General features: G+C 61.3%; 2 protein-coding genes across 12 annotated transcripts; one reads left to right on the forward strand and one right to left on the reverse strand.

The window, feature by feature from the left end:
• Nucleotides 1-486: 486 nt before the first annotated feature.
• MED16 (mediator complex subunit 16) lies at nucleotides 487-23,446 on the reverse strand. Of its 10 annotated transcripts, XR_004132038.2 has the most exons (17): nucleotides 23,185-23,446; nucleotides 21,657-21,887; nucleotides 21,021-21,128; nucleotides 20,589-20,758; nucleotides 18,392-18,823; nucleotides 17,621-17,726; nucleotides 15,506-15,661; nucleotides 14,664-14,875; nucleotides 13,646-13,852; nucleotides 12,742-12,952; nucleotides 12,145-12,278; nucleotides 11,762-11,954; nucleotides 10,891-11,107; nucleotides 9,633-9,716; nucleotides 9,015-9,155; nucleotides 8,554-8,649; nucleotides 7,830-7,932 (listed from the first exon to the last, which is right to left on the reverse strand). XR_004132038.2 is itself a non-coding variant. In XM_031438060.2 (16 exons), exons 2-15 carry the CDS (start codon nucleotides 21,808-21,810, stop codon nucleotides 9,029-9,031), a joined length of 2,511 nt encoding a protein of 836 aa, XP_031293920.2. In that variant the 5' UTR covers nucleotides 21,811-21,887; nucleotides 23,185-23,446; the 3' UTR covers nucleotides 487-697; nucleotides 9,015-9,028. The 10 variants fall into 10 exon arrangements, 9 of the variants coding, with proteins under 9 accessions (XP_031293920.2, XP_064335684.1, XP_064335681.1 ...); XM_031438060.2 differs by lacking the exons at nucleotides 7,830-7,932; nucleotides 8,554-8,649 and adding an exon at nucleotides 487-697; XM_064479614.1 differs by lacking the exon at nucleotides 8,554-8,649 and having other exon boundaries at nucleotides 7,792-7,932; nucleotides 21,710-21,887; nucleotides 23,335-23,446.
• CFD (complement factor D) lies at nucleotides 1,452-3,913 on the forward strand. Of its 2 annotated transcripts, none has more exons than XM_031438150.2 (5): nucleotides 1,452-1,785; nucleotides 2,314-2,470; nucleotides 2,554-2,698; nucleotides 2,794-3,051; nucleotides 3,689-3,913. In XM_031438150.2, the coding sequence occupies exons 1-5, from the start codon at nucleotides 1,587-1,589 to the stop codon at nucleotides 3,848-3,850; spliced, it is 921 nt and encodes a 306-aa protein (XP_031294010.2). In that variant the 5' UTR covers nucleotides 1,452-1,586; the 3' UTR covers nucleotides 3,851-3,913. The 2 variants fall into 2 exon arrangements, with proteins under 2 accessions (XP_031294010.2, XP_031294011.2); XM_031438151.2 differs by having other exon boundaries at nucleotides 1,455-1,785; nucleotides 2,317-2,470.
• Nucleotides 23,447-23,561: the final 115 nt, after the last annotated feature.

Below are 23,561 nucleotides of genomic sequence, written 5' to 3' on the forward strand. Positions count from 1 at the left end.
TGCAAGGAGTCACCTAGCCCCAAGGGAGGCACAGCCTGGGGAGGCGACCAGCCAGTACCCTCTTCTGCTTCCTTGAGCCTGGGGAGGAACCCCTGGGGGCCACAGGCGGGGACCGCGGCACACACACGGCCTCTCTCATCAGGCGGCTCACAGTCTAGTGGTGGGGGAACAGCCGCCCAAGCGAGCAAGTGAGAGAAGGGACGCCACCTCCCTCACCCTGCCGCCACAGCGCAAGGTGGGAACAAACCCCTCCCACCCTGTCCCCCCACCGCTCTCCTCCCAGTGGGCCCCACCAGCCTGGGCCCCACGCCAGGGTCTTTACTTTGGCTGTTCCCTCTGCCCGCCTGCTCTCCCCACCGGGTGCCCCCTGGGCACACCGCACACACACATGCACACTGCTCAGAAAGGTGACCCGCTGCCCTGCAATTGCTTTTTCCACTTAATACTACACCCTGTCCGTCTTTCCGCGTCAACAAAGCATCCGGGGACAAGCAGGGTTATTTATTGAACCGTCCTGTCTTGTTGGGTCATTTCCAAACTTTGTTGCAATTTCCAATACTCTTACATAATCTGGACTCCACATCCCAATGGGCTTTTGGTCAGAGTTTCTGATTTTAGCCAGGAAGCATGTTAGGATCTGACCAGTCACATTTGTGACGTTGTTTCCTATTTTTCTCTGTACAAATGAAATAGTCCACTGTGAAAGAAAAAGAAGTAAAAGTAAAAATACTGCACACTGTCCCCACTGGGTATGTTCGAGGTCCCCTCCCACTTCTGGTTGCAGGAAGCACCTCTCTTAGTAGGTTCAGGAGATGCTGACCCACCACCCCCAACTTACAGAGGCCACGTGACCCAGGTTCCGCTCATTGGAACCTATCAGCTCCTGCCCACAATGAGTGTTTAGGAGCATGAGATCCAAGCTCGGCCAATCAGAGACAGCCTTGAGATGTTGCCTAGAGGGATGGGGAATTTGCGGAGGGGCTCCTGAGGTCACAGTGAGGGCGCCTGGTGAGGAAAAAGCCATCAAAGAGGAAAGGGGGGAACCAGAGGCACAGACCTAACATTGTTCAGGTGCCTGGAACAAGCTACACCTGAAGGTAGACCGGGAACTTTCCATTTAAATGTCCTTGTTGAAGGCTCCTCCACTCAGTTCGACTAGATTTTTCCATCACTTGTATCCAACAGGTTTTCCAGCTGCCCTACACGCTACCTTTCCAATATTCTACTTGTTGGGGTATCAAGTCCCAGAGCCACAGCAGACCTTCCCCCGCCCCCACCTGACCTCTTCTCCAAGTGTCCAGAGGAAGAGAAAGAAGGGAGGGGCAGAAAATGAGGAAATGAGTTGTTTACAAACTGTGGTCTCCAGCTGCTGTTGCGAAACTCTGGGGCTGGAAGGGCACTCTGGGGTTACTGGGCTGGGGGGCAGTTCCATCCCTCTGCTCTGCCTGCTGCCCATCCTGAGGGTCTGCTCTCCACACCTGGGCTGGGCCTGGGCCAGGCTCAGAGGCAGCCGGCACGCCCAGCAGCCTGTCTACTCTTGGTACAAAATTCCAGCGGGAGATACCCCCCACCCCACCCCAGGGGGGATGGACAGGAGGCTCCTCTTTGCCCAGCTGGGTCTCTGCCCACTTGGCAGACAGGGCCTGTGGGAGTGCCCGCCCTCTTCCAGCCTCATAAAAGCAGCCCCAGCATCCCGCCTGGGTCAGTGTCGAGGCCCCGGCAGCACCATGGCGGGCCGCTCGCTGCACCTGGCGGCTCTGATCCTCCTGGGAGTGGCTGTATGCGGTGAGTGGACCTGGGCCTGGTGTGACAGCTGTGGGGGCCACTGGCCTGCAGGGCAGTCAGCCAGAGGGACCCCTTCCATCGAACACAACTGTCCTCCAGCCCCACTGAGTAGGCAGAGAGGTGGCGGTGTCCACGTGAACACAAGGCTCTGAAAACCAAGGAATTCTCAAAATTTTGACCCTAGCTTTTTGCGCACAGTGAGACTAACTCTACAGTGGAAAACCTGCAGCCCAAGGGGCAGCTGTCTGGTGGGGCTGTGAGTTTGGTCAGTCCCGTTTTTCTTATGTTTCAGTTGGAGCCGTTAGGCCGGACGTGTAGGTATGGAATTTGCCCCAGACTCTGTCCCTCACTGCCACCTGTCTTCTTGGGCATTCCTCCCTGGGCCCCTGGAGTTTGCAACTCTGGGAGGATTCCAAGGCTGGCATTTCAGTTCTGAGGGGTGCTGGAGCTGCCCGGGGGTATAGGGGGAATCTGAGGGCTGGGCTGCCATCACCCCTGGAGGCCTCACGCAGACCTGCCTGCCTCCAGCAGCACAGCCCCAAGGCCGGATCCTGGGCGGCAGAGAGGCCAAGTCCCACGCGCGGCCCTACATGGCCTCGGTGCAGGTGAACGGCAAGCACGTGTGCGGAGGCTTCCTCGCCGCCCAGCAGTGGGTGCTGAGCGCCGCGCACTGCCTGGAGGACGTGTGAGTGGCCTGGGGCAAAGTTCCCGAAGGGGCTTTTGGTGGGGCCAGGACGTGGCTCTGATGCGGGCCCACCGCACTCCCAGGGCCGACGGGAAGCTGCAGGTGCTCCTGGGCGCGCACTCCCTGTCGCAGCCGGAGCCCACCAAGCGCCTGTACGACGTGCTCCGCGCAGTGCCCCACCCGGACAGCCGACCTGACACCATCGACCACGACCTCCTCTTGCTGCAGGTCTGCTAAGTCTCTCCGCAGTCCCCACTCCTGCACTCGGGCCCCCGCCCCCGCCCCCGCCCCACCCTAATGCCGGCTTCCGCCCCGTCCCCCAGCTCTCTGAGAAGGCCGTGCTGGGCCCCGCCGTGCAGCCCCTGCCCTGGCAGCGCGAGGACCGAGACGTGGCGGCCGGCACACTCTGCGATGTGGCCGGCTGGGGCGTGGTCAGCTACACGGGCCGCCGGCCCGACCGCCTGCAGCACTTGCTCCTGCCGGTGATGGACCGCGCCACCTGCAACCTGCGCACGTACCATGACGGCACCATCACCCAGCGCATGATGTGCGCGGAGAGCAACCGCCGGGACACCTGCAAGGTGTGCGGCGGGGCGGGGCCGAGCGGGGGAGGGGGGTGATGGAGCGTGTGGCCAGGCGAAGGGATGGGACACAGAAGGGGCTGGCCCGCGGATGGGCGGGGACGACAGAAAGGCAGGGCGGGAGGCGGGGCTTAGCGCGTGGGCGGAGTTTGCACTGACCAGGATGGATCCAGGAGTGGGCGTGGCCCGAGACAGGTGTCGGGGCCCCAGATGGGAGGGTCAATCACGGGACAGGCTGGGTGAGCGTGTCTGGCCCGACGTCAAGATAGGGCTGGGAGGAGAGGTGGGATCTGGAAGAGGGTATGTACGAGGCGGGGCCTGGGCTTGGAGAGGGCGGGGAGTGGGGGCAGGGTCGGAGGAGGAGGCGGATGGCTGAGCCTGGGACAGGTCCGGGACAGAGAGGGGCGGAGCCAAAATTCGGGGAGACGGGGCCTTAGTGGGTAGAGCCCGCAGCAGTGAGCAAGGCCCTGGGAGACTGAAGCAACTCCTGGCAGCTCCAGCTGGGAGCAGGTTGCGGCCAGAGGGACAAGCGGGAATGCAGCGGGCGCCGGTGGAGCTCACCCGACACGGGAGGGCGGGCCGGACGCCTGCGGCCGGGCCTGCACCAGACCTCACGACCCCACCCCACCCCACGCAGGGCGACTCGGGAGGCCCGCTGGTGTGCGGGGGCGTGGCCGAAGGTGTGGTCACCTCAGGCTCCCGAGTCTGCGGCAACCGCAAGAAGCCCGGCATCTACACGCGTTTGGCTAGCTATGCAGCCTGGATCGACGGCGTGATGGCTGAGGGAGCAGCCGCCTAAGGAGGGCCTGCGGGGCGGCGGTCGCGGGGGTGGGGCCGAGCAATAAAGTCAACCCTTCCTGCATCCAGCCTGTCTGTATTGACTGCGCGCTGCGCGCGCGAGAAGACGGAGGCGAGCCAAGGGGGTGGCCGCAATCAGCAAACAAAAGCGTTTGCCCTGGTAATGCAGTGCCAGGAGGTGAGGTGACCGAAAGGCTGAGACGGCGTGTCCGGCGGAGGGACCTTCGGAGGCAAAAGTCCAGGGAACTGACGCCTTTCAAGCCTGGCTGGAGCTGCCAGGAGTTGCTTCACACCTCTGCCACACGGTGGCGCTCTTACTCTTCCCTGGAAATTGGAGGAGCCCCGAACCCAGGGAGGTGCCCCCCTGGGAGTGGGTGTCCACTGGGTCCGGGGAACGTCCAGCTTTCCCTCTGCTCCCCAAGCAGAACGTGAAGGCCTTCCGTGTGCAAGATCCCGCTCTAGGCTGAGATTGAGGTACACAGAGAAGTTGTGTTCTTATGACCCAAGTCCCAAATCGGGAAGCAGGCTCAGAGAGACCGTGTGACTCTCCTGAGGTCACACAGACGCCCCTGAGCAAAGCCTGCAATTGAACCCGGAGCTATGGCGCCTGTGCTCATAGGCACCCCAAGGTGCTGCCAGGTTCACTGGCTGAGGAAAGCGGGAAGGAGTCCCAGAGCAGCCACACTGACTGGGGGGTCCAGGTGACTCACTGCCCTCCCGGGTCTCACTTCACACTTCTGGGAGGTGACAGAGGGCCCTTCTCCCACTTGGATGAGGGGCCACTGAAGCCCAGCACCTAGTAGGCCCCAGGTGTTAAGCCTGGTCCACTAAGGGAGTCCCTTTGGTTGAAAAAGACAGAGGGTCTGAGAGGTGAAGCCCTGTGCCCCACCAGGGACTAGAATCGGAACCTGTGGCCAGGTTTCATTTTCCTGTACGGAGGGTTCAACTGGGAGCCATTCATTCATATGTAAACACTTGTCAAACGCCCACTGTGTACCTGGCCCTGGGCTGAGTACTGGAGACACAGCTAAGACCCAGCCCTGCTCATAGGACCTTAGCCAAATACTCCACTGGACAGGACGGCACTCATCTAGTCATTCTGATGACAAGTCTGAGTCTTTCCTCAGCCTAGCTGCAAATTTCATAATTTAAGTTGTACACATTTGAAAAAGAGGGGAGAGGGAAACACAGCTGCGGGTCATTCAGCCACGACAGACTCATTCATCCAACAGGTATTTCCTGAATGAAACATGACGCCACGGAGTGCCTTTGAAATGATCCAGTTTGGTGGTGGTGGGTGGGGTGCAGGAGGATTACTGGATTTAGCAAATAAAAATACAGGACATCCAGTTAAATGGGAATTTCAGAAAAACAGCAAATACTGTGTGTAACATAAGTATATCCCATGTAATATTTGGGACAGATTTATGCTAAGACAGTATGCATCGTCCACCTGAAATTCAAATTGAACTGCATCCTGCGTGTTATTTGGCAACACCACTGGGGGTACAGATGAAAGCAGACTGTCCCCGTCGGTGAGCTGGGGGCCCAGACTCTCCGGGCCTGGAGGGTCAGAGCAGGACCAGATGGAGTGGGAGATGCAGCCTGGGGAGGGGTCTGTGTGTTTCCAGGCAGGAGACCTAGGCTTAATACCTTCTACCCTATGGGGGGTGCTCTGCAGTCACAATGGAAACCCAGGCGTGACAGAGCCATCTGAGAGCCTTGTGACCCTGCAGGCCGCTTCTAGCAACACCCCCTGGACACTTGTGGGGGAGGCGGTGAGGGGACGCCCCAAGCCACGGGGGAGGGCAGGACGGACAGGGAGCGCAGGGAGGGCCACGTGGCTGTGCCCCACTGGCCAGAGGGAGTCCAGGGCTGCTTCCCACTTCTCTTCTGGAGAACGGCGGCCTCAGCTCCCTGATCTGTAAGGAGGGGCATGGGGACATGCGGACTGAACCGCCCTTTCGCGCCCTGATACCATGTGCTGCTGCTGCCCTAAGAGGTGGGACCACAACCCCCTCTCAACCAGGAAGGACATTCCAGAAGGACCCACAGCAGGCAGCACCCCATGGCCCCGGATGAGCCAACGATTCTGGACAGCCCGGCACGCTGAAGCCCACTGGGCTTGTCACAGCAGTCCCGAAATGTTCTGGTTATCTGCTGCCGCGTAACAAACCGCCCCAGACTTGGCAATGCTGAACCCCTGCCTCTCCATATTCACTGTCCACTGAGCGCAGCTTACAAGGGTTGGGGGTCCTACGGGCACGGGGGCTCGTCCCGGCTCCACCATCTAGGTGACTGGAGCCTCGGGGCCTGGAGGTGTCCGGAGGCGTGGGGTGAGGTGTACTGAGCGCCCACACGCACCTCCCCACGTCGCATGGGCTTCCTTGCGGCCCCGGGGCCCAGATGAGGGCCCAGGAGCCAGGCCGGTCCCCTCCAGCCTCAGGGCCACACGGCGCCACTCCCACTGCGCAGGGCAGGTGGGAACAGGCACGAGCCCCCAGACCCAAGGGGAGGGGCCATGGGCCCGCCCTCCACAGAGCCGTCCGAGGACAGTGGCCAGGTTGTAAAACCCCCACAATTCAATGCTAGGCCAGTGACATGTAAGTGCAAGAAAACAGACTCATTTTTCTAAGACAATTAACTAGTTTAAAGACTTTAGAATGACTTAAGAATGGCAAATTGCTTAAAAACATATGGTCAAATGAGGTATGGGAGACATAACTGATCATAAGAGGCCGAGAAAAAATGTGCAGGAACCAGTAAGGACAGCCTTTTATGGCCCCCACCCGACAGTGTGGGCGCGGTTTGGGTGGGAAGGTCCCGGAGGAGAGGCCCTCCTCCTGCACCTCCAGTTAGAGCAAATGGTTTACAGACACCTCCCTCCTCCGGGCAGCGAGCGCACATCCAGGTGCCGGACCCGGGCTTACCACCCCCTCCCAGCAGACGCAACCTCGGCCGCAGGCTGTGCTGGCCCTGGATGCTGTCACCCTCCCTCTGGTGCGGTGGCTGCCGCAGGTGGAAGGGAGACAGGCCCCCAGCCCAGATAATGGGGCTCCCGGAGCTTGGCCACCCCTGGAAAGCCTGACATAGCAGCGTGAGTTGACCTCCCGCCACTTGGCCTACCCTCCCTCTGATCTCCAGAAGGAAAACAAGAGAACCAATTACCACTTAACAGGCAGCCACTGTGCCTGGAGGCCACGGGGAGCCAGACAGATTCTGAAAGTGGCTGCTGGCAGACACAGGGCCCCTGGGGAATGAGGCCTGAGCTCCCAGAACCCGGGGGCGGGGCCAGGTAGGGGGGACAAGAGACAGAGGTGCTCATATCAGCAGAAACTGGGGGCAGGGAGCACCCCCAGCCACATCTAGCCTACTGCTCCCCACGGGGACCCTGTGCCTGGCGTACACTAGTGCTCAATAACGCTGGCACAGCAAGACAGCAACACACGAGGGGCAGAACCACACAGCCAGGGAAGGGAGCAGGAACTGGACGAGGCTTGGGGAGGGGCCGTGCCCGGGACACCGACGAGACGGCCTGTGGGGGCTTTCCTGGGCCCGCCCCACTCACAGACCTCTGGACACGAGGGCTTGGTATCTATCAACAGGCACAGGTGAGTGAACCGGGGCAGGCGGCCTGATGGGTGCAGGTGAAAAGTTCCAAAGGGCAGAGGCCTGGGCCATCCTGGACCCGTGGCACTCAGAGGTCCCAGACGCGGCACACGGGCCCTGGCTCTGCCCGGGGCGGTCTCAGTCACCAGCTGGCAGGGTGGCCACGCGGCCGGGCCCTCCTCCCGGGGCTCACCGCCAGGCCCGCGGGGGGGAAAGAGCAGCGCCTGGGGCTGCGGGCGCCAACTCGACGCTTCAGGCCGTGTCCTCTCCTGCCCTGTCGGGCACCGGGGTGCTGGCTGCGGCTGACAAGGCCCCAGAAGCATAGTTCAAGGTGGCGCTGTCTAACGCACCCGATGAAGGTCTGGAGTACACAGCTGCTCTGTCTCCGGCAAGGGGACAGTATGGCCTTCCTTGAAATCCATCAGGAATCCACTTACATTTTGCAAAGGAAACCATAAACCATAAAGAGACAATCTACAAATGGGAGAAAATATTTGCAAATGATGCCACTGACAAGGCATTAATTTCCAAAATATACAAGCAGCTCGTACAACTGAAAAACAAAAAAACAAACAATCTCATCAAAAGATGGGCAGAAAACCTAGACAGACATTTCTCCAGAGACAGCCAGCCAGCCAGCCAATAAGCACATGAAAAGATGCTCAGTATTGCTAATTATCAGAGAAACGCAAATCAGAACCACGGTGAGGTGTCAAGTCACACCTGTCAGAAAAGCCATCATCAAAAAGTCCACAAATAATAAGTACTGGAGAGGGTGTGGAGAAAGGGGAACCCTCTGACACTGCTGGCGGGAATGCAGTTTGGTGCAGCCACTAAGGAAAACAGTATGGAGATTCCTTAGAAAACTAAAAGCAGATGCACCATGTGGCCCAGCAGTCCCACTCCTGGGTGTACAACTGGAGAGCACTCTAACGCGAAACGACACCTGCACCCCGAGGTCCACAGCAGCACTATTTACAGCAGCCAAGGCATGGAAGCAGCCTAAATGTCCACCGACGACAGATGACTGGGTAAAGAAAATGTGGTCTGCATACACAGTGGAATACTACTCAGCCATAAGGAATGAAATACTACCATTTGCAGCAACGTGGATGGACCTGGAGATCGTCACAATAAGTGAAGTCACACGGAGAAAGACAAGAATCACAGGGTATCACTCACATACAGAATCTGAAATACGACACAAATAAACTTATTGACAAAACAGAGAAACGGACTCACAGACAGAGAAGGCAAACTTAGGGTTACCAAAGGGGAAAAGAGTGGGGAGAGGCAAATTAGGAGTCTGGGGTTAGCAGATACAAACGACTGCATATAAAATAGATAAACAAGGACCCACTGTACAGCACAGGGAACTAGACTCATTAACTTGTAATAAACTATAACAAAAGAGAACCTGAAAAAGTATATGCAGAGCTGACTCACTTTGCTGTGCACCAGAGACAACGCTGTAAATCAACTACACTTCAATAAAATGAAAATAAAAAGGAAGTCATCCAACTAATAATTAAAGGCCGTCTGGAGCCTCCACTTACAGGGCCGGGTGCGCTCAGGGACAGCTGAGGGGCACTCGCCGCCACAGCCCCCCACACAGGCAGTTCTTGATCCAGCGCTGCTCCCACTGTTTGACAGCCGTCGTCTTGTTGGGTGACTTGAGCATGGTGACGCAGCCACACCTGCAGGCAGAGCCGGCGGTGGGGTGCTGGGCGGGGCTGGGCCCCCACCTGCGCAGGGCCTTTTTTGCCCATGCTCTGCTGGCCCAGGAACGCCGTTCCCTGCACGCCCCCAGCCTATGACGAGCGGACTCCTCTGCGTCCTTCCGTCCCAGCTCAGACATCGATCCCCACCTTCCTGAGTGGTGGAGGAGGGCCGGGGGTCTCAGCCAGCCCCTAGTGGTGCGACCCGGGGTGGTCTGCAGCAACACAGGCAGTGTCTGAGAAGCGCAGCACTGCTGCGGTCACTCCTTCATTTCTGTCCTGGTCAGGTGACTGGGAGCGCCACCGGGGCAGGCTCGGACGAAGCACTCACAATCAGCGCCCTGGGACAGGACACTCGGGGAGGCTGCCGGAGACCCCTGCTCGCAGGTTCCACTTGGAACCCGAGGCCCCAAGCGGCCAGAGGCAGCACAGAGGGCGGGGCCGGCGGGCGCTCACCTGGTGCACGCCTTGCACTCCTCCGTGGGATGGGCGCCCAGGTGCAGCCTCCGCAGGTGGTCCGTCTTGGGGTGGCCCGGCGCCCTGGCAGGGACAGCAGCGCGTGAGGGGCTGCTGCACCCATGTGCATGCACCCACACCACGTGCACCCGCCCGCCAGTGCAGATCCGCAGCCTAGAAGCAAAGCGGGCGTGACGTGCACACTTGGGGAAGGAGGGGGGGACGTCCACCAGTGGGGCTCCCACACACAGACGCCCCCACTGGAGGGCCCGCACCCCCACAACAGCTGAGAACCTGGGCCGAGCCCCGTCAGAGGGAACGCGGGGCTGGGGCGGGCCCGCTTGTTTTACCGGTGCGGAACGTTTGAAAACCTCTGAAAGAGTGTGAAACCCCTTGAGTGACCAGCCACCTCTTCTTGTAAGGTTTTCCTAAAGCCCAGACGCAAACCACAGCGTGTGATTCCTCAGGCCATTCCTCCCACCACGAGACAAGAAAGAAAATGTGGAGGTCTCGTGGAACAAGGCCCAGAGCGGCTTCCAGGAGCAGGGGCTGCAAGGTGCTAAGGCCCCGCCCCTAGTGACACTGCCTGGGGAATTCATCGCTTGAGCACTGTAAACAGGAGGCAGTCTGCAGGGTCCTGGGATCGTGGCCGGCTTCCTGACTGCAGCCCTCAGGTTCAGTTTACTTGCCTATAAAAAGGGGACAAACACCCACCCCACAGCATGGCTGGGCAGTAAAGGGTTAACTTGGCAGGCGTGGCATGGCCTGTCCAGGACCCACACATTCCAAAGAAAGGTTCCTCTAAAACCTTGGAAGGTCCTGCCTAGGGACTGTTCTGCCTCCCCGGGGCCTTGGGCCCTGCCAGGCAGTCTGTGCTGCAGTGTAATTTCTGGTGGAGGGCTTGGGGTATCAGCTTGAACTCTGGAGGGGTTGGAGCCTGAGCAGCCAAGGTCAGCCACATGGCTCCTGCGTATATGTGGGGACAGACCAGAGGAAGGATGACAACACCCAGAGAGACGAGGGCGTAAGTCAGTGTAGGCTGAGGTAACTGGATGAGGGAAGTGACAGGCAGGGGAGAGGGACTCGGAGGTAGCGGAATTCTCCGGAACAGCATTTAGGTCAGGCTGGAAGGATGCAGACGGCACAGCACGTGCAAAGGCCCTGAGACAGAGGTGTGAAGGAGATCAGGCTGGTTTTGGGAAGACTCTGCCAGAAGGAAGGGCCGTGCCAAGGGCCGGAGGCAGAAACGGGTACGCACCTGATGAGGCCGTCCAGCTGCAAGGTGGTCGCGCTGCCAGGCAGAGCAGGAGTCTTGCCGAAGTGCAGACGCAGGGGCTGCTTGGGCTGCAGGCGGCTGACCAGGCCGTCGCTGACTGGCAGCCAGTCCAGGGTGGGGATGAGCAGCTGGCTGGGCAGCAGGCAGCACTCATCAACGAGCGCCTCGTCCGGCTCGCTCGTTGGGCCCTCGTCACGGCCTGCAGGGAGGGGACCACGGGCGTGTCACTCTCCACAGCCCTGCCGGGAGCACTGCCCACCCAGGAGGCACCCTGGCCTCCTCAGCTCACAAAACACCAAGTGCAGGCCCCAGCCCTTCCCTGATTTCCTGGGTGGCCCTGGAAGGCTCCTTCCCCCTTTGGCCTCAGCCTTCTCCTCTGTAAAATGGGGACCCACTTACTCATTTAAAAAATACGCAGCGAAGTAGGGGAGGCTATAGCTCAGTGGTAGAGCGCCTGCTTAGCATGCACGAGGTCCTGGGTTCAACCCCTGGCACCTCCATCAGAATAAATAAGTAATTACATAAAACCTAATTACCTCCCCCCAAAACAAAACAAAACGAAACTGAAAAAAGACAAAAAAATACGCAGCGAGCACTGGGTGCCCTTTCTGGCATCAGAGATGCGACAGCAACAGAGTCTGGCTCCAGAAACACACACCTGGTGACCCAAGACACATGTGCGTTAAGAATGGCTGAGTTTCATGAGCACTCACACTGTGCCTGGACCTGTGCTGGGGAAACAGTGGAGGCCAAGACAACAATTTGACCTGTGGGAGCTTATATTCTGGTGGAGGGACTCAGTCAGGGCTTGTATTTCGATGGAGGAATGAGAGCAGAAGGCCGTGTGTCTTACAGCAGATCCAGAGCTTGGTGAGCAGGCGGAAGAGCAGGGACATGCTGTCCTGGGTGTCTGAGGTGGCCGTGTACACAGGCAGGCAGCTGGGCTTCAGCAGGCCCCAGATGCGGATGACGACCATCAGCTCACGCAGCATGCCCAGCGAGGTGCCGTCCCGCAGGAAGCTGTGGCCTGGCCGCAGTGGGGAGCCCTACGGGGAGAGGTGCCCTGGTTGTGCACTTCAGTGTGCGCGGAGTCCTTGGAACTCAGGTCCTGAGGGGTGGGTGTTTCGGGGGAGGCGGGGCCGGAGGAGGTGGGGCTTCGGGAGGGGCGGGAGCGGCGGGTGGGGCTCCGGGGGGCGGGGCCGGGGAGGTGGGGCGTCCGAGCCGCAGCAGGCACACCTGATTGGGCAGACTAGCCAGCAGGTAGAGCACGAAGTCGCCCACCCACTGCAGGAGCTGCTGCAGTGCCTGCAGTGTGTTCATGTCCAGGACAAACTCTTCCGTCTTGAGGTTGATCATGACCTTGTCAATGTCTAGCCGGGGACAGAAAGTCAGGACCTCACATGTTCATCGTGAGCACCCACTATGAGCTGAGCCCCGGAAAGCCGACCCCGACGTTGTGAACAAGCAAATGAGGGGTCAGCAAGGCTGAGTCCAGGACCCTGGAGGGAAGGGCTGGCTGGAGGAGCTCCAAGTGTCCACTGCTGGCCTTCAGAACTCCCTGCCCGCCCCTCGGACTCCCTGTACCGGGCACCCTGCAGCTCCCGCCGGCCCCCAGGCCTCCCTCTGCATGGGCAGCACCTCTGTGGACACCAACCCCTAGGCTGGGTCATCTGTTCCCCTGTTGCTGCCTGCCGCGAGAGTCCCCGCCCTTGGCACGCATGAGATGCCCAAGGGGCCCTCCTCAGTGGTTTGGGAGGGTCCTCCACTGTGGCATGGACGCTACAGCACTCCATCACCACGGCAGCCCATGAGGGCGGGGCGGGCAGGACCCACCAACGTCCGTGATCTTGGCGCAGATCTCGGTCAACCGGTCTCCCGGGCTCTTATCCGGTGTGTTGAGGACGTGTGGACGCAGCAGCGACTTGAGTGTGGAGCTGATGGCAATGAGGAAGAGCTTCGCATGGTAATCGCATACACGGGTCACTGTGCAGGGCGACAGCTTGCAGAGCGAGGCCTTCATGGCCAGGATCCGGGTGGAGAGGACCTGGGGGGTGGGGGGCATGTGTGGGCAGATAAAGAGACCTTCCTCACAGGACAGCAGGGTCTCAATCTAGGACCAGGCCTGCCCCAGGGCCACAGGGCCACAACTGGGGCTCCCGGCATGAAGTGGGTGGGGCCAGGGATGCCCCACTGTTCGGGGACGGCCCCCAGAGGATGACCCAGCCCTGACGTCTCAGGGGTAACTGATGGACTTAAAATATAAAATGCTCGCAAGCAGTTCAGCCCGATAAGCCAGGGATTTTAGCCTTCTGGCATTATGGGCTCCGAGCCCAGCCCAGCCCCGTCCCACGCCACTGCCCGGGGCCTCACAGCAGTCCACGTAACCTGTCAGGCTGGCACTGGGGGCAGGGCCTTTCTCTCCCGTCTGTCTCCTGGTTGGTCACTGGTGGCACACAGGACCACTTCGGGTTCTGAAAAGTGCTGAGCGGCACAGCTGCCATCCTCAGCTGGGAGGCTCCGTGAGTTACAGGTGCACCAGCGGGCCTCGGATCCTTCTCTGCCTCTCCCACCTTTAGAGCTATGGTCTACGCTCTTACCTTAGGGGCAAGGGCCTCCAGGGCCACCCAGAGTCAGGTGGGGTCAAGCCCGCAGCCGAGCGCTGGTGGCTGAGGCAGCACCCGGCAACCAGGCAGGGAGGGGAGGCCTGCAGGTCACCGGAGGAGGGAGGCGCGCACACCTGCTGCAGCTCGGCCTTCTGGCGCGTGTACTCCTCGTGCAGCTTCTCCACCAGGCTCTGCACCATGCCAGGCTGCACGTGCAGAAGGATGTCCCACCAGTCATAGCCGGTCACCATGCAGTACTCCAGCAGGAAGAGCAGGTGCCGGAGGGCCAGCCCCACGTCCAGCGAGTGGCCCATGGACGGCGAGATGCGTAACATGCTCAGCTGCCAGGAGAGGGTGGGCCATGAGGGGCGGGGTGGCGAGAGGCAGGAAGGCTGCACCACCCCAGGTCCAGGCCTGCAGTCCTGTCCTGTCGGACCCGAGGGCTGCAGAGACACCGGCGGGCCACACGGTGTGAAATGAGGTCACGAGTCCTTGGTTTCTGTGGCGGTGGCACTTCCCCGGAGGGACTTGGGAGGCCTCCCACCCAGCAGAGCATGTGTGCAGTGACAGGACCGGCAGGGGTCGTGCGGTCCCTGAAGACACAGACCCAGTGCTCCGGAGAATCCGAACCCACCACCCAGAGATGCCGAGGACAGGCCGGAGCAGATGCGGGCAGAGCCAGAACAGAAATCACAGGGCACACCCGACAGCGACCCAGGAGCCCACTGCCTCTGGGGGGATGGGGGTGCATGCACATGAGTGTGAGTGTGCGAACGCATGCATGTGTCTGTGAATCCGTGCCGTGTGTGAACACGTGGGCTGTGAACGTGGGAGAGTGGAAACACCTGTCTGCGTGTGTGTAAGCAAGAGTGTGAGTGTGAGGGCTGCCTGCGTGTCCCGGCCAGGCCGTGGGCAGGTTCCTCTGGGAACAAGCACTTACTCCTCACAGTTGGGGTGGTGTTAGGGGTGTTAATCCCAGGACCCCTTACCCTGCAGAGCAACCGTCCTCGGGGGTCCCACTTCTGAAGCGCTGGCTGTGAGCCGCACACCCCACCCTGTGACAGAGACCCCGCCCAGACCCCCCCCCAGAGGGCACGGCCAACCTCAGCCCCCACGCAGCAGGGGCCTAAGACGCTTCAGGACAGCGCATACCCGGCCGTGGCTGTCGATGCCCACGAGGGCCAGGGAGGTCCAGGAGAGCTGCATGGCCTTGAAGTGGATGGCAGGGCCTGTGGTCCGAGGGCGTTTGATGGCCGGCTCGTCCACGGAGCGTGGGGCCGCAGAGCTGTAGAAGACGGCCATGGTCTGCAGCGAGAGCCGGTGCACGATGTGGACGCTGCCGTCGTGGAAGGCCAGGGCCAGCCCTGGGGGGCACACGCGGCGTCAGGCAGAGGCTGCGCCGGGGGTGCCGAGCCTGGGCCACTAAGCCCGCCCCACCCGGGTATTTGGCAGCCGCCCTCCCCTCTCCCTTGCTAACAGCCCCCAAATCGCTGGAGCCGCTTGTTGCGGGGTCTCCCCCCCTGCCCACCCCCCGCAGCTGGCCCTGAGCTTTGGCCGATGCGAGCCAACACTGATGTCCAGGGGGACAAGTGGGTAGGACACACAGCAGACGCAAGGGCCTAGGGCCAGAGCACACAAAGGGCCTGGGGGCAGCGGAGGTCAGTGAGGTTGGGGGCTGCGGTGTGGCTGTGTGCCCCTGGGGGCTGTGCCCAGGACCCACATCGCAGTACTGCAGAGCGGGGGCGAGGTAAGGGGATGATGCCGCCTATGGACAGGTTGCCGCAAGTTCCCAGCTTCTCCCCTACTGATTCCCAACAGCTCTCTCCATGTTAAAGAGCAAAGCTCGTTGGCCAGCCTCCCAGCCCTCCGAGCCCACACAACCCCGAAAGCAGCGCCCACATCCTCGTGGACATGAGGCTAGGAGGCAGGCTCCCACAACCCTGAGACTCAGCTCGGAGCCCACCTCCCCCAGGGAGCTCGGGAGACAGCTGTACCGAGGCCGGGGTAGAACTGGGTGTCGCTGGCCACCTTCAGGTCAGTGTTGGTGAGCGAGATGGGCAGTTTGGGCAGCGCCACGGCAGACACACGGTCCAGGTCGTTGGTGGCTGACAGGATCCGCCATTTGAGAATCATGGGCTGTTTGTCGCCAACTGAAAGCAGGGGTGGGGACGGGGTTGAGGGGACAGACAGCAACAAAGTGAAGACAAAGAGGATGATCTGCCCCAGCGCCCTGCCCTTCCCGGGGCCCCGAGCGCATGATGCCCGGTGGGGCGGCACCACCATGTTCCCTTGAAGGAGCCAACGTGCTAGGGAGTGACCCCAACCCAGACCTCACCGCCACAAAACCCCAAAATTCCCCTCGCATCTCGGCCGGCTGGCGCTGGGTTCTCTGTCCCTATGGTCTGAGAGGTCCTGGGTGGAACCCCAACTTTCCCCAGGAGGCCTCAGCTGGACGGACCAGGGGCCAAGATGGACCCCCTGCGCCCCCCAGCCCCAGAGTGATGAGGAAGCCCCTCAACCAGAGGTGGGCTGGTTCCCGTCAATCTGAACTCGGCCCATGGGCCCGGTAGGCATGATGCCAGCTAAGGCTCAGTACTGCTCACACACCTAGGTGAGGCTGGGCTAGGTGAACAGGCGCCCAGCCGATGGTTAGCTGCCCCGGCTGCCCCGGGGCTGACGGCAGACCTGGAACCAGGACTGAGCGGCAGAGGCAGCCTAGCCCAGCACCTTCCGGACTGTGGTTCTGAGCCAGAGTTCGAGGCTGGTGTGTTACACGGCAAAGCTGGCTGAGACACAGCTCCTCTCGGCCCATCTGTCCTGAGCGCTCGGCCCTGAACAGCCCACATAAGGGGACTCTTGGCAAAAGTCATCCCCCAGGGAGACTGAGGCCCAGAGAGGGGCGACTCGGCCTGAGACCAGCGTGGACTATAGCACCTGATGCAGCGACACCAAACAGCGCTGTGAGAGTGACAACCCGGGCAGCAGCATACAGTGATTCACACCCGCCGTGACAGCTCGGGCCCTGCTAGGTCCACAGAGGAGCGTGTCAGTTGGAGGCTGAGGCAGAGCTGGACCTGAACCCACCTGTCCACCCACGCCAGGCCACTGACTCGACCATGGTGTGGAGCATGGTTGGTAGAACGGGGGCCTGAGGTCTGCCTAGGGGTGGCCACCCTCCAGAAGGGCCTGAGGTGGACACTCAGGGAGGACAGGCTACCAGACAGGGGAGGGGAGACTGGAAGGGGCAGGCCTGAGAGCCCAAAAGGCCTGTGAGGCTGGACTGAGGGGTGGGGTGGGGTTGGGCGTGTGAGCTCAGAGACCACCTCCAGCATCCCGACACATGCGTAAGGACAAGACTCTACCCAGCAAGGGGAGGTCCTTCTGCTTGAGATGTGGTCCCACCTGTGACTAGGTCCCAGGGCTGGGGATGGCGGGGGTGGGAGACAAGGTGCAGGACAAGCCCGGCCATGGGCGTGGGGGGCAAGAAGTTGGGAAGACAGGGCCCTGAGCTGCCTGGAGGAAGGAGGAAGACCTGGGAAGGGCCGAGGCCCCATGTTGCCCGACCCGCCCGCAGGGTCACTCAGGAAAGGCAGCGTGACCCTCTGGGCACTTAATTTCTCCCCAGCCACAATAGGCAGCTTATGTAACCCCTGTGGGTGAGCAGGGCTGTGAGAGGCCTCTTGACCCAGTTCCACAGCTACTCCAGGGCCCATCAGTGCTGATCAGCAAAGAGCCAAAGCTTCTGTCTGCAGGAAAACACCCTGTGTACAGGGCAGAGGTGGCCGGAGACCTGGGCCACGGGGTCACCCCAGCTTCTGGGAAGCTGGCTTTTCTGGCTTCCGCGCCTCGCCAGGTGTCAGGAGAGGGGACGGCCTTGGTGAGGGGCTTGGGGCTCCAAGTGGTGTGGGGAGGGGAGGCGAGGGGAGCTGGAGGGCGTGTTCTCGGCCAACTCCATTCACCCCCACGCTCACTCTAATCGGGGTTTCAGAGGGTCCTGGGACTCAGGGGCCTGTGTAACTGGCCTGCCCAGGGTCCCTGCGCTGGGACACCCTCACCACGCCCAGTGCCAGGACAGCGGGACGCAAGGCCAGGCGGAAAGGGAGGCTCACCGGCAGGCGAGAGCTGCTGGAAGATGTTGTTCACGGGGAGCCCCTCCTTGCGCAGGGACCAGCACTCCACCACGCTGCTCGTCTGGCTGGACGCGCACAGGAGCACCTGGGGGTTGGCAGCGGCTTGGGAAGCGGGCCTGGACTTGGCCCCCTGGCCTCTCTGGGCCTCCGGCTCCTACACAGGGCCCATGCCAGCACCAACCTCATGGCCGTTGTGGACTCAAACCCAGGTCTGCCCACCCCAAGTCCACACCTGCCCACCCCCGACAGCACCTCGCCTGGGGAGGGCAGTCACCCGCTGGTGCCCCTGGCAGAAAGCAAAGGGGACCAGGGGAACACATCAGGGCTTCCTGAAGGTGGGGGCGTATCACTACGAGGTTACAATGAGACCCCGTCTAACCTGGTTCCTGCCCTGGTCCTGGGACCTGAGGACACGTCACCTCACAGGGCAGAGGGGACCCTGAAGGTGGGATTGAGTTAAGGCCCCTGGGATGGGGGTGACCCTGGATTCCCAGGGGGCCCTGTGTCCTCACAGGGTCATCATCAGAGGTAGGCGGGAGGGTCAGAGTCAGAGAGAGACAGGGGATGCTGCGCTGCTGGCGGTGAGGATTGGGGGGGCCGGGGGCCAGGGATGCGGCGCCTCTAGAAGCTGGAAGAGGCAGGAGCCACTTCTCCCTGGAGCCTCTGGGGGACCAGCCCCGCCCACACCTGGTTTAGTCCCTTGGAGGTCCGGCCATGGGGCCAGGAGCTGAGCCACAGCAGGGGGCTCACCTGCTCCGACATGTCCCGCGCCAGGAACTTGAGGTGGGTGATGGCGGGCAGGCGGTCCCTGCGGTTGAGGTCGGTGGTGCAGCGCATGAAGAGGGAGGGCAGGATCTCGGTGTCGATGCGGCACTTCTCGCTGACCACGCTCACGCACACCTTGTAGAACTGTACGGGGGACGCGCTGCTGCCATCCGCCGTGGCCACCACGATGTTGCCGCCGCCCGTGAAGGCGATGTCGGCCAGGGCCGCGCGCCCACGCAGCCGGCACAGGCTCTCCGTCGAGGTCAGCACCTGGCCGCTGGGCTTGAGCAGGGACACGGTGACCAGGCCGCTGACCGTCACCGCAATCCAGCCCTCCATGGGCTTGCCCCCAAACAGCGTGAGGGACGGTGAGAACTTGACGCGGGAGAACTTCTCCCCGAAGCTGGAGGCGCCTGACTGCGGGCAGAGGGAGGGTCAGCCTGGTGTGGCCCCTTCCCCAGGCACCCGCTCAGCCTTCAGGGATCGGCCTTGGGAGACCGAGGACCCTCTTCTGGAAGCCGCACTCTTGGGAACACAGAAGAACCATGTGGCAGAAGCCAGGAGACCATGAACCTGAGTCCAGGTTTGGCCTCAGCCACTTGACCACACGAGCGTCCTGTGATGTGGGCCTCTCTGACCCCCCGTCAGAGAGAAAGAAGCCAGGGCCCTGATGACCCCCAGGGAGAGACACGGGCAGCAACCCCAAGATGCCCGCAGTGGGATTTCTCTAGAACCCGGAGAGGGTGGGCGGGGCCTGAGCTGCTGGGGCTTTAAAAGGCTTCTTCTCAGCGGCCAGAATTCTGCTCAAGGACCATCAGATCTGTCACTTGAGTTGATAAAAGACACAAAAAGGCGGGAGCTCATGGGTGGTGATGCAGAGAAAGGTCCCTACTACAATGAAGGAGCGCATGTAGTGCACGACTTCACTGCAGAGCAGACGTTTGAAAAAGACACTTCCCACGGGGGAAGGATCCAGAAGGCCAGGCAGCCAGACAAGCGGTGAGAGTGCCTACCTGGGAGACGGGAGCCAAATGCCTGACCTCAATGCCACAGGCTTCAAAAGTCCCATGTCTGAGCGTTTTAAACCAGCACATACGTCTTTTATAATTTAAAGACAAATGTATTTGGTAACAAGGAGTCAAGCACTGACACCCGCTCCCACATGGACAGACCCTCAGAACACGACGGTCAGAGAGAGAAGCAGGCACAGAAGGACACAGTGTGCGACTCCATGGACGTGAAACGTCCAGAACAGGCCAGTCCACGGGTACAGAGAATGGGTTCCCGGTGGTCAGGGGCTGGAGCGGGTGGGGGGTGAGGCTAATGGGGACACAGCTTTCTTCGAGGTGATGAAAATGGTCTGAAACTGCCTGTGGTGACGGTTGCACTAGTCTGTGAAGATACTGAAAACCCACTGAATTGTGTACTTTAGATAAGTGAGTTACTCGGTATGTGAACCATATCTCAACAAAATTTGTTAAAAAAAAAAAAAAAAGAAAGAAAGAAAGAAACAAAGGAAGAAAAAGAAAACACACAAAAGGAGGGCTGCAGGGGCCTATCCTGGGGCAGGCGGCTGGCACCCAGGCTCTGCTCCCATGCATGGACAGTAAGAGCCCCCAGGCCTAGCTGAGCTCAGGGCAGGCAGATGTGGGGAAGGGACAGGAGAAAAAGTCACTTTCCATGGCATCAATCCAGGAGGGCCTCCTTGTTCTGGAGGCCGCTCAGCTGAGGAGCCGTCTGAACACCTGTGGCGGCCCTGGGCCCTCACCCTGCGCCAGACGGCGGCTTCGCAGTGAACCCTGACAGTGACGACCATCAGCACCACGTGACCCCCAGGAAAGTGACGTGTGGAGGTGTGAGGTTAGGACATGGATGCAGGGTCCCTGACCTGGGTGGCACCCACTCTCAGTAGAGACGCTGGGCTGAATCGGGGTCCAGGGAAGAATTCTGGGATATTACTAAATCAAAGGGTGGGCTGGATTCCGAGAACAGCAGCCACTAGTTAAATGGATGGCCAGCTGGAAACAGGTGTTCACGGCCTGGTGGCCACCGTGACTGGGCCCCGGCTGGAGAGACCAAGGTGCTGGCAATGCGGGGAGGAGCCAGCCCGGAGGCTGGCAGGTAGGCAGGAAGGGTGAGGGCCCCCGTCCACCACCCCCACTCACGCAGGGGGGACACCCACCTTTTCCACGTGCAGGGCCAGCTTCACACCGTTGTGCAGCCAGGACAAGGCCACGATGGGGTCCCCCTCCACCAGGCTGCCCACGTGGCTCTCCCAGCTGTTGGCCAGGTGGTCTGCCATGCTCCAGCACTTGATCTGCCCGTCAGCATCGGCCGACAGGAGCCGTGAGCCTGCGTCACAAAGCCCACCGCTAGGCACATCAAGGCTCTGGGGAGGTGGAGCAGGGGAGTGGCACAGGTATATTCTGGAAAGGACTCTGGACATGGGGAGTGGGAAGTGCGGGGGCCGCAAAGACACAGGTCAATGGTTTGAGTCCCAGCTCTGGACCCTGGGGACTGACCAGGAAATAGAGCAGACAGCCCAGGGATTGGAGATCAAGGATGAGCACTGCCCCCTCCCTCGGCCCCGCCGGACCCCCAGCCCCACCCTCACCTGACTGGTCCCACTCGAGGCAGGTGATGGCTTCACTGTGCTCAGAGTTGATGGAGTGCACGTCCCAGGGGTGCTCCGTGTCCAGGATGTGGATCATGCGGGTCAGGTCTGCGAGGGATTGGGTGGTCAACAGGGCAACCACAGCACAGCCGGCAGTGACCCCAGGGGTGACGAGGGAGAAGCCCAGCAAAGCCCCAGCTCCAGTGAGTGCGGAGCTGCTGCTGACACGCCCACGGCCCAGGGCTTTCCAGGAACAGGCTGGGTCTCCTCCCTGAGCAGGCCCAAGACTCTGCCACCTGTGTGCCTACACCTGTGATTGAAAGGACGAGAAAACCCGAAACACTAATGTTGGGCATCTCTCCGTGGGAGGGAACCTCTGGTTCGTTTTCCTCATCCTAAACTTCTCTGTTTTTCCAATTTCCTCTAACAAGCGCAGGCCTGGTGCACCTCAAAGGCTTTCAAAAGCCTGGAAAACTCAGGCATGAGCCTCAGGCCAAGCTGTAGGGAACCACCCACCCATCACCCCGTCACATTCTGCAGGGGTGACCCAAGGGTCCCCTGGCTCCAGGCATGGGAGAGCACACTCGGCCCTTCACCCCTCATCACCCCTGCCACCGATGAGGAGATGCTGGAAACCTGTAGGAGCTGGGGCCTGATGACATGGGATGGGGGCCGGGCGAGGGGCGCACCCTGGTCGTCGCTGCGGAGGTCTGTGGTGAAGGCGATGAGGTTGCGGCAGGACCAGGCGCAGGCCAGGGGCACCGACGGGCAGTGGGTGCTCTTGGGCCATTTCTCCCACTCGCAGACATAAGCCAGGTCCATTGTGCCCACCCGCCAAGCTCACACACGGAGGGCGACCACCAGTTCCTGAAGGAGGGAAGGCTGGCTTGTCATGGACGTTCAGGCAGGGTGTGCAGGACCCCGAGTACAGTGCTGGGCGCTGGGTCGCCAAAGGGAAACAAGTGGACTCAATCCCTGCCCTCGTGTGTGGCGGGGGAGCTGCATTTTACACACTCATGGCCAAGGAGGCCTCCGCAGTGTAGGTGCGAGGGATAGAGGTGTGCAGCCTGGAGGAAGAGCATTCCAGGCGGAGGGAACTGCCAGTGCTAAAGGCCCAGAGGCTGGACCGAGCCTGGGGTGCTGAAGGAGTGGTCAGGCTGTGTAGCTGAACAGAGTGAGTGTAGGAGAGGAGTAAAGTGAGGGTGGGGAGGGGAGGAGGCAGATCGTGCAGGGCCTGGGGGGTTCACCCAGAAGGGCTGAGACCTGTTTCTGTTTCAGCAGACCCCTCTGGCTGTCTGGAGGGCGAGGCTGGGAGACAAGTGGTCTAGGTGAACAACGATGGGGCAGAGGAAGCGGTGAGAAGAGGCACAACCCAAGGTCCGTCCTTAAAGAGGAGCCCACGGATACCCAAGAGCACCAGTGGGGCTGCCTTTGGCAGAGGCAGGGCGGCAGGGAGGCAGGGCGGGGGCAGGCAGAAGCTTGGTGCGGGACTTCCGAAGGTAACAGTGATAGCGGAAACACTGGCCTTTCCTCGGCGCTATGTGCCCGGCATCGATTAAGGCTATTCCCTTTCACCGTTACCAAAGCTCAGGGAGGCCGAAAAGTACCATCAACCCATTTTTCTCAATCACCGACCCCGGGTGCCACGCTTCTTCAAGACCCGACCACAAGGTCCCTTCCACAGTCTTTAAGCTCTGCCCCTAAGCCTCCCGGGCCCCTACCCCTACTGTATCTGCTTTCCAGACTCCACTCCCAGTTTGCCCCGTGTCCCCGGTCCCAGCCTAAACTCCCGTTTCCACCTCAGGATCTCCCCAACAATCCCAAGGCCCTGCCCCCATACGGCTGGTCCTCCAGGCGCTGCCTCCAATTCGCCCTGTGAGACCCCCCAGGCTCCATCCCAGGGACCCCTCACCTAATACCTAGTTCCTGGCCCCCAGTTCCGGTCCCCAAGCCCCCCCGTAGTTCTCAAGCCCCAACCCCAGCACAACGCCCAGGCCCCTCCCCAGGGAGGTACGTCAGGCCCCGCCCCCGTTCGCGTTCCAGGCCCCGCCCCGACTCCCCCTGCTCCAGGTCCCCCGGACCCTCGGGGCGCCTCAGGTTTCACCCCGAGGTTCCTCCTCGACCCACCCCCACAGACCCCACCCAGAGCGCTCAGGCCGCGTACCCAGCTCCCCTTGCTCTCCAGGCCCGCCCTCTGACCCCACAGGCCCCGCCCCGGGCCCGCGAGTCGCCGCTTTTCCCGCTGCGCGCTCCCCGTGGCACCAGGTGCCGTCCGGAGGCCGGCAGGCCGCCCGAGCCCCAGCCCAGCGCCCACCGAACTGGCCGGTGCGCCCAGACGAGCGGGCGGGGGCCTGCACGCGCCCTAACGCTCCGGCTCGGGCGCCGCCATCTTCCCCGCACCAACGAGTCGCCCGCGCAGCGCGGCCGCTTCCCGGAGACTTCTGGGATGGCAGCGGCTCCGGTCCCGCCCCGCTTCCGGGGTAATTTGCATACATTGATGGCGTTCCAGCAGACATCTGAGGTATACTTGGTGAAAAACAA

This window comes from Camelus dromedarius, chromosome 27 (assembly GCF_036321535.1).
Source record: "Camelus dromedarius isolate mCamDro1 chromosome 27, mCamDro1.pat, whole genome shotgun sequence".
NCBI classification, from domain to species: domain Eukaryota; kingdom Metazoa; phylum Chordata; class Mammalia; order Artiodactyla; family Camelidae; genus Camelus; species Camelus dromedarius.

Excerpts from the sequence above, each read along its gene's own strand:
- CFD (XM_031438150.2), top strand. The coding sequence starts at position 1,587 with ATGGACAGGAGGCTCCTCTTTGCCCAGCTGGGTCTCTGCCCACTTGGC. Across the intron at positions 1,786-2,313 it reads CCTGGGAGTGGCTGTATGCG|CAGCACAGCCCCAAGGCCGG; the intron begins GTGAGTGGACCT and ends GCCTGCCTCCAG. Across the intron at positions 2,471-2,553 it reads GCGCACTGCCTGGAGGACGT|GGCCGACGGGAAGCTGCAGG; the intron begins GTGAGTGGCCTG and ends CCGCACTCCCAG.
- MED16 (XM_031438060.2), bottom strand. The coding sequence starts at position 21,810 with ATGGCCCAAGAGCACCCACTGCCCGTCGGTGCCCCTGGCCTGCGCCTG. Across the intron at positions 20,759-21,020 it reads CCTCGAGTGGGACCAGTCAG|GCTCACGGCTCCTGTCGGCC; the intron begins GTGAGGGTGGGG and ends TTTGTGACGCAG. Across the intron at positions 17,727-18,391 it reads CGCGGGACATGTCGGAGCAG|GTGCTCCTGTGCGCGTCCAG; the intron begins GTGAGCCCCCTG and ends GCCAACCCCCAG.